The 12,965-nt window shown below is 36.6% G+C and overlaps 1 protein-coding gene across 1 annotated transcript in view; it reads right to left on the bottom strand.

The window, feature by feature from the left end:
* Positions 1–12,965, bottom strand: part of LOC120623465 (protein obstructor-E-like) — a 72,243-nt gene continuing 59,278 nt past the window's right edge. The window contains exons 3-6 of the mRNA XM_039889499.1: positions 10,973–11,212; positions 8,036–8,224; positions 2,248–2,459; positions 1–1,357 (exon numbers count right to left, since the gene is read on the bottom strand). Of these exons, the coding sequence (XP_039745433.1) occupies positions 1,280–1,357; positions 2,248–2,459; positions 8,036–8,224; positions 10,973–11,212 (719 nt within the window). The 3' untranslated portion in view covers positions 1–1,279. The remainder of the gene's footprint in view (positions 1,358–2,247; positions 2,460–8,035; positions 8,225–10,972; positions 11,213–12,965) is intronic.

A 12,965-nucleotide genomic window follows, 5' to 3' on the forward strand; every position in this document is an offset into this window, starting at 1 on the left:
ATTAGCACAATATAAACTTATATTAACTTAACTATTCTAATTAAAATGACAACTCATTGACAGCTTTACCGTTATTAACTTAAAATGAGTATTTCTTTGACAGAGATTAAAGTTTTTTACAGTCAATAAAACTACAAGGTATGACTAATTAATGGAGTATAAATATTACTTATTAAAGGCGAATTGATGAAATGGACTTTTAAACAATATCTCGTTGAATGGATGGCGATGATAGAATGAGAAGTGTCGTGTGGTGACGGTAGATCAGTTGCAGTTGTCACCACCCCTCCTCGTACGAGGCGACTGAAGGAATAAAACGGAGTACGGTCAGCAGCGTTCTCTGTGCCACTACTACCATCTACTGCGACGCCCAACCCGTCTGCCTAGCGTGCTGATTATGGGAAAACCCTTTCGTTGGCAGAAACCTTTAGTCCAGCAGGGACTGTGATAGGTTATTGATGATAATTTATGAATTAGGTCGAGGCTCGAGCTACAGTAATAGTCCACTGAAAGACGATGCGAATATAATCTTATTTTGGCAATATCTTTTTCGAAAATCAGCTTCGTGGTAGATAGAATAACGATAGAAACTATAACCAACTTAGCACAACGAGTTTCAAAGTCAAAATGGTTGTGGTCGAGGCAATCTTAAGACTTTATAAACCAAAAAGATGCCATTGTCTATTTATCGGTTGAGACATAGTCGCAGAGCGGGCAAAACAAAATGAAGACAAAATTATTACCATAGTTTTTGGAGGCGATATATTGTCTTGACCGCCGAATTAGCGTAACCGACAAATCAAAAATTTTACGAAGTTTAATTAAATCTATATAAAGCCTGCTTTTGAAATTTTTTAAATTAACGGTCTTGGTGTAAAAAGAGTTTTTAGTGACTCCTCAAGGTATTTATGCGTAATGCTACTTGCTGGGAATTGTCACATTACTACCTAACAAAATAGTTGGCTCACATTTTTTATCAGTTCTATGCAGTGGCGTGCACAGGGTTTTTGGTCAGGAAAATGGAAAATCCTTCGAATTTAGGAGTTATACAAAAAATTTATGTTAGGCAGTGCTTTTGTGCATGTATGAAGTGCACGCCACTGGTTCTATGGAATGCCTTTGTTTTGGGAATCCGCGTTTAAAAAGTTGATAGAAATGATTCAAGGTATCTTTAAACTAAGCGTAGTAATTCTAAGTGATGTCTATTGGAAAATTTGGTACAGAGAACTTGTATGCCCATTCGAAACACTTATGAACTAATAATATCGTGAAAATGTTCTTAGTTCCTTTGCCTCTGACGACCTTGTCCATCTTGGTACTCGTTGTTGCTCGGCCTCTTTGATGGTTGTTGAGGACTCTGAAAGGATTATAGTATATTATTTTAGTTACTTAGCTGCAGAATTAAAGTTTGTATTAAACGTAAGCTTATATACAAGTCCTATATATATAGTATAAAGTATATAGCTTGGCTGCAAATTATTGTCCTGACCAGGTTGCTTTTTACAAACCCTCGTAGCTTTAGTTTTAAGTTTACGAATTTGGTTATCGCCATCATCTCACTACCGTGTACACATTTCTCATGTAGTGTATGCAAAATTGCCATCTATTAGCTACTTGAATAAAGATTTGAGTTTTGACTAAAAAGCGATGACAGCACTATAGCGTGGTGGAAAAGCTGTAAGCTCCGACCATTGGGTAGGACGGAGGTTATTTGGGACTCCGCCTCTGTAAAGAAGGTTATACCCAAAATAAAAACCACCACGAAAAGTCCCACTTGTTGGCTTTGTTAGACACCCGGGGAAACTGTTTTATACTTCCCGGACGTATCCCCCACCCCAGCCGAAACTTGCATGCCTGAGAGTTCACCATAATGTTCTCAAGGGCGTTTGAAGTCTACCAATAAGAACTGGGCCAGTGTGGTGGACTAAGGCCTAAACTCTTCTCATGTGAGGGAGACTTTTTTTTGTTCTGTAGTGAGCCGTAATAGGTCGTTGGTGATGATCATTGCTTTTGTGCATGTATATACTTGTATATGTATATGTAGAACTCGTCCAGGAAAGTAGTGTTCTGGGTTGCAATACCGGTGAAATTAAGGGCACATGACTCACTCCTCTCCTGTTGACTACAATTATGAATAATAGTTAAGTCAACTCCTGAGGATGCTCCGGTTTTCCTTCTCATTGTGGGAGGACACCCGTGCCCTGTGGTGGGCCAGTAATGTGTTGATATGGTGATTATGATGATTACCTGTCTCACATCTTCTTCTTCCGGTTGTGGTGTGGTGGTTGTGGGTATCTCGCAGTCTTCTGTGGGCGGTACAACGCAGCGTAAGGAGCGTCTGTCGAACACCAGCATGGCTGGGCATCGCTGCAGGCGAGGGTACCCGCCTTGACACTGCCAGTAGCGGTTGCAGGACTTGCCTAAAGGCACGTTGCCGTTGGCGTCCTCGTTGCAGAGAGCTGGGAACATAGCAATAACATTTTACTTATTCATTTGTTTATTTATACTCTTTACTATATGTTGCCCGCGACTTCGTCTGCGTTTGATTTTGGTTTTGATGAGGCATTCAATTTAGTTGTAGTTCTAAAGAAATTTAAAGTATTCAGTATCATTAAGCCTTAAATGAGGGGTTTCCTGCTGTCCGCTGAGGAGTGAGATAGAGGACAGATCCTCTTTCTCCAATCACATTCATCAGATGTACACAAAATTTGGACAAAATTAAACACATAGTACAAAAATAATTATTTAAATCTGTTATAATTTGTCGGAGTTATGGTGTAAAATTGTCAAACACTTTCACCCCCTCTCCCAAAGGAACCGAGCTTAATGTCGGGAAAAAAAGTATTCTATATTACTTCTAACATATCCAAGAATATGTGTACAAAGTTTTATGAGGATCAGTTAAGCAGTTTTTGCGTGAAAGCGTAACAAACAAACTTACATTGACATTTATAATATTAGTAGGGATAGGGATTTGTACACCTCAAGTTTACTATTAAAAAAAAAATCATACGAATAACAACATAAACCAGACTGCACACATAAATATAAAAAATAAATAAACTAATATATATTTTAGTATAAGATAAATATCTAATTAAATATGAAAATACCCTTATTTTAGTAGATATCATAGTAAGATACTATAGTTGGTTATGATTCTAAATTGTTAAACTTGTGTACTAATATCACTATCCCGAAATATCTTCTAGATATTTCGATCACATATCCATATACCCGTATCGTGTGCTCAATCTTCGTATATCAGAATTCAATTTATCCAGCAAAGTAATTTTCTGGAATATCGACATAGCGTCACGAGCGAAGCCACTTTTAGCAGAACTGGATGCACTTGGGAAATTTTTATGCAACAAGAGACAAAATAAACTCTATCCTGTCTAACTCCCGTATAGGGTAATAAATTGTTAGGTATTAGAATATAATGCTGTTAACAGGTTCCCTGTCCCAAAGAAACCGGCCCTACAAAGCCATGAGGTTTTGCAATAACAGCACGTTCCGTTTAATATCTTAAAAGTCAATTATTAAATATGTTGCGATCGCATACAAGTTGTTTATAAAGTCTGGTAAACGTACGTTATCGAGTCGAATATGTAGGAATGGACAGTTAACGTGTTGAAACATTTCAGTACAAGCCCGGAGTTAGGAAAGTGGCGGTGTATACACCTAGAGAGCATATTAAACCGTCGCGCGGTCCCAATTATTATTATAACTAACAAGTGATACTAAATAAATATACTACAATACACACACCGCCATCTAGCCCCAAAGTAAACGTAGCTTGTTTTATAGGTGCTAAGATGACGACTGATAAATATTCATTCAAAGAATAATATACATAAATACTGATAAAATACATATAAACACCCAGACACTGAAAAACATTCCTGTTCATCACACAAACATTTTCCAGTTGTGGGAATCGAACCCACACAGCCTTTGACACAGATTAAGGGCACATGTGGCGTAACACCTCGCCTCACTCCTCTCCTGTTGACTTAACAATTATTCATTGTAAAGTCAACATCTCCTGAGGATGCTCCGGTTTCGAAGCGAAACGTGCGTAGAGGGTACATTGGTGAAGATCTGTTTGGTGTGGAGTATAAGCATTGAGGAAATTATAAATGACACCACACAGATTGCTTTTCGCGGAGTATAGCAAATTAAGCTTAATGTTCATAACATCTACGCCTCAAATTGATTGACGCAGGGTGGCATGTTGCAGGACGTGCTCCTTGCATGCCCTGTGAAGTGTTGCTCTGTTTATTCTTAGGCGATGGAATTTTCACTCGCGATCAGGTGGGCCATCTGCTTGGTACGTAGATTATTACAATGAAAGAAAAAAAAAAAGATGATGATAATAATTTATCTGTCTCTTTATTTAATTTCCCTTCCCCTTAAGAATTTCTGGGGTCGCTTTCGGCTAACAGGAATATGAAACTGGAATTTCCATAAAGTACCTATCCGAATTTAATTTATACAAAAGTTATGAAGGAATTCCCAGGCGTCCAACAATGACCATTGTTGATTCATCGCGGTATTGAATACGTAATTGGATGTCTGTTTTCGATACGGATCCCTTTAAGATTGCGGAACGTGGTCCGGTTTCATATTAGGACTTTAGCTTAACGCGAAGTTGAAGCTTTTCTGTTTAGTGAATCTTGTGTATCTTAATCGGAGGCTTTGTCCCATTGCTTGTTATTTACGAGAGAATGTTCTAGTTTCATTTAAATGTATTCTTTTTTTTGCTACACTCTCAATATTTCCTTAATCATTTTTCTTTCTTCTTTCAAGGAGGTAATTGGCAGATATTCCAAGAACAAACTTATCACAGTGTATGGTTTTTTGCATTACGCCTTTATGAATAATTATTAGGTCCTGTCCTACATCCTCAATATTTTCTTTAAAGAATGGGCCCATACCAATTCTTTAAAGAAAATATTGTGGGTCTCCTCTCAGATGTTTTGGGCTGTAGTGTACGACGCTGGCCAAATGCGGATTGGTAGACTTTACACAGCGTTGGGAACGTTATGGAGAACTTTCAGGCATGAAGGTTTGTTTACCTTTAAAGCAAGTGATATTTCAATTGCTTAATTTAAAACGCACATAACTCTAAAAAGTCAGCGGTGTGTGCCGGGGCACGAACTCAGTCTCTACAAAAGGAAATCATCTTAGTACCCATAACACAGGCTACGCTTATTTTGGGAGATGAAGATTTGTGTATTGTCTTAGTATATTTATTTATTTATTTTATGTTTAACTACAATCCTCATAGATTCGATACACTGATCAGGTAAGTAATCTAATACCAATATTGAGTTAATTGGCAGCGTATTCTCCGAAGCACTTTTGGGCATGACTTTTTTGGGGATTACCTTTCTCCACGGTTTTGTAGCACTCGGAGGGGCAAGTACCTTCGACTTCAATATTGAGATAAATTTACGAGGATCGATTAGCGTTATCAAAATATCCAGAGTAGTATTATAAATGCGAAAGTGTCGTCCGATCGTCATTAATTTTGCAAATTATTAGGTGTTCTGTACACAAGCAAACAACAAACAATAATACAAAGCACCTAAGAAGGCACCAACATCCACTATCCAACAACTTTAGGACCCAATTCACCACCTAGCACTTCCTGATCCGCTATCAAATATACCACTAGTCCAACAAGGCTGCTAGTATAAGACGTTAACTGATTTCTTAAAAAGCGAAAGTGTAATTTGTCATAAACAAAAGTGAACAATAATTAAGAACCAAAAGCAATTTTTCAAAAAAGAGATAATGGCTTCATAAACCATTTGTCACTATTTCCTATTTACTAAATGAGTTGCTCTACAGTACACAATAAATCATTGACTGTATGCCACTATCCGCTTTGCTGCTCAATGTAATTAGGGTGAAAGTGGCTAGACAAATTATGCCATTCACTACATATTTCAATATAATATAAGACTGTGTTAAGTTCCATGCCGATTCTTGAAGAACAAGTAATAAAAAAAATATATAAATCGCATGACAAGAAAAATATTTTTTTACATCACGCCTTAGCGTAGGGTTGCCAAGTTTTTAATAGAAATAGAGTAAATTTAAGACAGGGCGAATAAAGAATACCAAGTTATATAAAAAAAAAAAAATTAAGAGGTATTTTTGAGTTGACTGATGTTGTCTTCTGCGTTTAGAAACGCCCAAGTTTGGCTTGGGGATATCAACATAACAGTTTTTAAACAGTAAATGCATGACTTGTATAGGAATGGTTAACGCTGTATAAAAATAGCATTTTATCATTTTACAGTTTATAAAGTACACCTGCAGGAAATATAGTAATTAGTCCGGTGTACACATTTAACTTATTATTACTGTCCCTAATACTTGTGTACTGCCAAAAACCGTAAAAAACCAAAAGATCAAATAATTCCAATGATCAAGGAATACTGGTCATTTAAGTAGGAGGTCCCAGGTTCGATTCCCAGTAGGGGCAATTTGGGAATTTATAATTTCTGATTATTTTCTGGTCTGATCTTACGCGAGGCTTTGGCCGTGGCTAGTTACCACCCTACCGATAAAGACGTGACGCTAAGCGATTTAGTGTTCTGGTGTGTCGCGTAGAAACCGATTAGGGGTATGACTACCATACTCCCTAACTGTTTAGAGCAGGTGGGAGGGCTGTTTGAGACTGCTTTGCATGTGACAATCAAAGAACGGGGAACGTGGTATAAGTTCAAACAACTCTTCTGGACCTTTCACATTATAGAGATGATAGATAAACATAGAGTACTGACTCTCTCTCTACCATGCACCAAAGCTTCCAGCTTTCTGCTAGATTTCCAATAATCAGACGTCCTCCAGCCTTGCATTACTCCAAATACCAAATGATGTCGAACCTTGAAGTGATGCTTATATTTATATAATTAATATTCATTAGAGATTCAGTATCGTATGAATTCACATACGTTTAGAAAGTAGATCTTGCATTCGAGTGGCTAAGATGTCCTATTATTTATATTTCCTTAAATACCAATCATGTGGTAAAATAGTGCTTTTTTGGCATTTTCTGACAGAGGTACTATAGTTACCAGGCCCTGAAAAATTCCTTGTGTGCAGAGTCCTGTAAAGTGCGATCATTATTATGATAATTGCCAATAACGCGTCTACTGACCTTTTAAGGAAGATCATTATATTAATGGATTGACCTCTGAGGAAAGATTTATTTTATCGTATACCCCTGTGTATTGCAAAATGTTATTATATTAGAAAAACCAATTTGGGGAACAGAAACTACTTAACTTTTGGAGTAAACTTAGAATATTCCCAAGACTCTACGGTAATACGATAGCTTGCAGTGTGTGGGCGCATGTCGTTAGATATAAATAGAATTTTCTCAAGAAACTTCGTTCTAAATATGGATTCTAGAAATGTTAGTGTGTGATATGAGATACTGCTATTGAAGCGTTTTTTCTTTGATCCCAGGAAATGTAATTCTGCTTATTGCAAAGCAAAATATCAATAGCTTCATTGTAAGTAATGTTTTTTCTCATGCGTGTCTATTTTAATTGCGCACGCGTTACACAAATCTATATGTAACTGATTTTGTAATAAATCTACTAAGTATTCGAAGGAAAGGCAAGGGAAGATCATTATTGAGTTTATTTATTTTGAATTGAAGAATATTTTGTATTATATTCTATTTAAAAAAATATTTATTAGTCATCTTAGTAACGAAAACACAAGCTACGATTACTTTAGGGCTAGGTGACAATTTGTGTATTGTCGATATACAGATATATATTGTTCATATCAATTCCTTAATTTAGTGAACGTATAAAATTTAAGTAAGATAAGTTCTCCGGATATATAAAAGTATAAAGTAGTAATCATTTAAAATGACCAGGCCAGTGACCAAATCTTGTACTAAGGCTACAGGTTACTTGCTTGTTTACCAGCTGTTTACAAAGAACTTGAATTGGAGGTGGCACTGTTGAACCTCATACCGAAACAGAAAGCATATATAACTTACGATGTTTCTGGCACCCATCCACGTTTTCAGGCCAGTCGCAAGAGTGAGCGTTCTCGTTGTACAGCAAACCACCAATACACAGCTGTTCAGTAGCGGTACCGTTCCAACAAGTCCAGTATCTGGTGCAAGAGGTTTCGTGTCCAAAGATACCGTACAGCCAGTCGCAGTGTTCAGTGCCGATTGGTGGATCTGGAAACAGTTTTTAATGTCAGATTGTTGAGAAGTGAATCAATTATATGTATGGTGAAATATTTGGGAACGAGGGGACCTCCCTGGTTCAAATGCATACTCCTAATAACTTATGATTTAAATGCCGGCGCTTTTAAGTTCATGTTGCATGCTTACAAGTAAAACCGATACACATGGCTTTCGTGTAAACGTTGTATGGAAGTTTATTTAAAACGAGTTATACTTGTAAATTTACAATTTGTATAACAAATTTGCTTCCCTTTCGAAAGCTGCTCCTGAGCTACGGATAAAGAAAAAATGTGCGATCAATATATAAACTTAGATCACGCGGATCCCTAAAAAAAATAAACAATCGACTTACTTGAAACGGACACGAATAAGTGATATCTACATATCGTCTGAGAAAAGTACAAAAATCCTTACTACAAACAGACTGACTTGACGTATTCAGTGTGCTTATATACTATAATTTATTTTTTAAAGTTAATATTATTAAACGGTTAAGTAATACTTTAAAGAGTACAGTAACATTAAACTACTTTAAAAGAGTAGTAAGTAGGTCCTGTGAAGACAGTCAACGGCTAAAAAAATTGTCAAGGGTTGCAAACCTTGATATTTTTTAGCCGTTGACCCCTTATACGAAAATGGGGTCAACTTCTGTCTCAATTTATTTGGTAGGGACTGCTTGAAATAAATGAAATTTGAATTTGTATTTAAAGGACTGAGTTCGATCTCCTGCATTAACATTTAAAGGGAGTTATAGTGAGGAAGCTGCATGTCTGAGGCTTTTATATAATGTTATCAAAATTGTTTGTAGACTCCCAATCTGCTTTTAGTCAGCTTGGTAGACGATGGCATGAACTCTTATCATTCTGAGGGAAGACTCGTGCCCTGTAGTGGATTGAAAATGATTTAGTCGATATATTATGAAAATTAAGCTTAATTTGCTACACTCGGCGAAAAGCAGGAGATTCTGTATGGTGTCTGTATTTCGGCAAATTGTACTATCTACGCACGTTAAGCTCCGAAACAGGAGCATCCTCAGGAGATGTTGACTTTACAATGAATAATTAACAATAATGATGAATGATGACAATCAAAATGAGGCCTATTGGCGAAGTGGGCAGTGACCCTGCTTTGAGTTCTATTCTCACATCTGGAATCTGTTTTGAGTGATGAACATGAATGTTTTTCAGTGTCTGAGAATTTATCTGTGTATTATAATTATTTATGTAAATTATTATATAAATATTCATCCGTCATTTTTGTACCCAAAACACAAGCAACGCTTACTTTGGGGCTAGATGGCGATGGGTGCACGAATTGTATCCAATTAAATATTATAATATTTAAATTTTTTATTTATTTATTTATAATATTATAAATAAGAAAGTTTGTATGGATGGATGGATCGTTGTTTGTTACTCTTTCACGCAAAAATTTCTGAACCAATTTGATAGTGTTAAATTGCACTCGGATTAACACATATGCTAAGAATCTGCACCGTTACGTGGTTTAAATACCATCAACACGTACGAAGCGTTTTGCTTCTTCCTTTCTGATCCTCTGCTCAAAATGCTCTCCCATATTCCGACTTTCCTGATACCTATAATCTGGGTACCTTATAATCAAGAGTGAATAGGCAAGCGCGCTTCATCTTAGGCTGCATCATCATTTACCATCAGGTGTGATTGCAGTCAAGCACTTGTCTATATATTAAAAAAAAAATGCTGCTTTTTATCCCAGAAAAATGTTTAGTTCCCGCAGTATTCATAAGAAACGATTTAAATACTTTTTTAAAAACTAAATTATTTATATATCTATTTATTACTTATTGAATACTTTTTGTTAAATTTTTATTTATAATATTTCTATATGTTTATGTGGTGTACAATTAAAGTGTATTCTTTCATTCATTCATTCACACTCTTTCGGATTTATAGTTTTTTTTTGTATTTTGGAATTAGATAGGTATAATTAGATGTCGGCGAAGGGATAATTAACATCTCCCGTGTCATAGCAGTCTAGTCTATCGTCAAGGGGATAATCTCAGCTTTAGTAATTACCGCTAATAATAGTCCATTAAAACCATTATGTGCATTATTAGTAGCTAAAGTTTAGACGCTATCTAATAATTACATGATATAACATCTTAAAATAATATTAACTGGCTGTTGCCTGCGACTTCGTCCGCGTTTGTTTTTATTTTTAATTGATCTAAAGTATATTCTTAACTTGTGTAATCTTGTAAAAAATATCGGGTGTAGTGTTTAAAATCTTCTTTCTTTTTATGATATTAGTATAGATCATATAGATAACATTATAAGTGACGTCTAATCTTAATTCATAACTAAATAATCCAATTATTGAAAATCGAAACAATATTTTAAGTTTACCAATTTAGTTTATTAATAATTTGATTTGACCATAATAATTTCATTGTTTCAAGGCCCCGGCGGAGCTTCATGTCATCTCTTATGTATGTGAATGACAGATATCTATTTATAAACAATAACACAATAATATAAGTTGTAGAACAGTAAAAGTTACTGTAATATACGGTTTCACAGATAAGTCCCAGAGACTGTACATAATGTACTTCTAAGGCCCGTGAAGCATTATTTCGGTTTTTATTTACACGTACGTTATTTACATATACGTTTTGCTGGTTAGTTCTTTTTCTCTGCTACTCCTTCCGATTTGCAATTAATTGCTTGCCGTTATAAATATATATTATGATGTACTTACTTATTTGAGCTTTCGGGTATTCGCAGTAATTTGACCTCCAAGGGTAGTCGCATCCCTCGGTAACACCTCGGTGTTTTCCAGCAAAGACCAGGCCATTGGGACAATCGTACTGGACAGGTTGGCCGCCGTCGCACTCCCAATATTTGTCACAGTATTTGTCATCGGCGACCACTCTGGATTTGGTCTTGCACGGGTCCTCAACTTGCGCACACGATATCACTGCTAAGCTGGCCACAAGAGCTGCGGAAGAGAAAATAGTGTTTGATTATTTTTATAGTAATTTACTGATAATAAGCGGCAATAGTACGCTATTGCCGCTTATTATCAGTAAATTACTATATTGGTTTGGACATCAGCTTTACTGTCAGGGACTAAGTTCGTAGAATAAGTTAGGTGATTTTTTGAGCAATTAAAATATCATTTGCTTTAACTGTAAAGGAAAATATCGTCCTCGTCGTCAATGTAAATACGCATGCTTGACAGCCCTCCATAAAGGCATTTGGAGTCCACCAATCCGCACTGGGAGAGCACGGCGTGGTGGACTACGGTCTCAACCCTTTTCATTGTGGGAGGAGACCCGTGCCACGTTGTGGGCCTATATAATGGGTTGATATGGTGACGACTTATAGTAAATTTTATCCGGTTTAAGGTATAATCTCACAGTATATGTAACTGTGAGTTTTTCTTTTAGGAAACCATGTGAGGTATTTTTGTTCACATACAATGCACCTATAATAAGGTTTGCAACTAAAGGTACTCAATACAATGTAATTGATTAGGTTCCTTCATTGACTCCTCGCCAGCCTATTAACGTCACCCAAAAGGTCTCCGTGGACAAACATACCTATATATATTATTCTACGTATTGTGGGGTCTTCTTTTAATTTGAAGAAAGACTTGTTGTTCGTTGACATACAAACATAAAAACAGACAAATAGAAGTACATATGAAATTTTACTACTATTATACGAAAGGACGGAGAGCAACATAAGTGACTTTTTGTCCCAGGTGTACCGTAATATATACTAGATATCTATATATTTGTTTGTAGACCTCATTATATTATAAGAATCGAACACTCTAATAATAATTACGTATATACGCTAACACCGAAGTGATAACTCCCTTTTTTTGAAGTCGTATCAAAAAGGAATATTTTTTATGCCTATAATGGTATCTACCATGGGTAAAGTGGCGAAGTAGAGTCATGACCTCGGCACGCGATGCCAAGGCAATAAATATGTGAGTGGATTACATATGAGGCATGTACTTTACAATATTATTACAACCATTCTTACTTTTTTTCGTGTACTTGTTGGTACCTTTAAAATCATGGTAAGGTATGATCTTATATATATATTTCTAGTGGGCGTGTGTATGTCACTGAACTCCTCCTGAACGGCTGTACCGATTTGAATGAATTTTTTGGTATGCGTTTGGGTGGCACCCTGGATGGTTTAGATTCACAAATCAGCCCGACAGATGGCGCTGGGGTCCTCTAGTTATATTATAAAATATAAAGTAATCTGTTAAATAGCCACCATCGAGGCATGGTATTTTTTTTGTTTCGTTACAAATCTTTCCTTGACTGCAATCTCATCTGATGGTAAGTTAAGATGCTGTCTAAGGTAACAACAGGTTGACTTGCTAAGGGTATGGCAGTTATATTAATCCTATACCCCTAATCTGTTTCTATTCGATATTGTACCGGAACGTTAAATCGCTTAGCGGCACGTCATTGTCGGTGGGGTGGTAAGTAGCCACGGCCGCAGCCTCCCAACAGACCAGACCAGAGAAAACTCTAAAATTATAAATTCCGGAATTGCCCCTGCTGGGAATCGAAACCGAGACCTCCCACTTGAAACCACAGCGATCACCAGGGTTGTCGTCAAAACCAATAATGCCCAAGATGCTGGCCTTCAAAGGGGCTGCACTTTGGTGGGTCAAAACAATGCTTAAACCAAAGTAACTGTCTACTCTCGGATCCCGGTGG

This window comes from Pararge aegeria, chromosome 4 (genome assembly GCF_905163445.1).
Source record: "Pararge aegeria chromosome 4, ilParAegt1.1, whole genome shotgun sequence".
Taxonomy (NCBI): Eukaryota; Metazoa; Arthropoda; class Insecta; order Lepidoptera; family Nymphalidae; genus Pararge; species Pararge aegeria.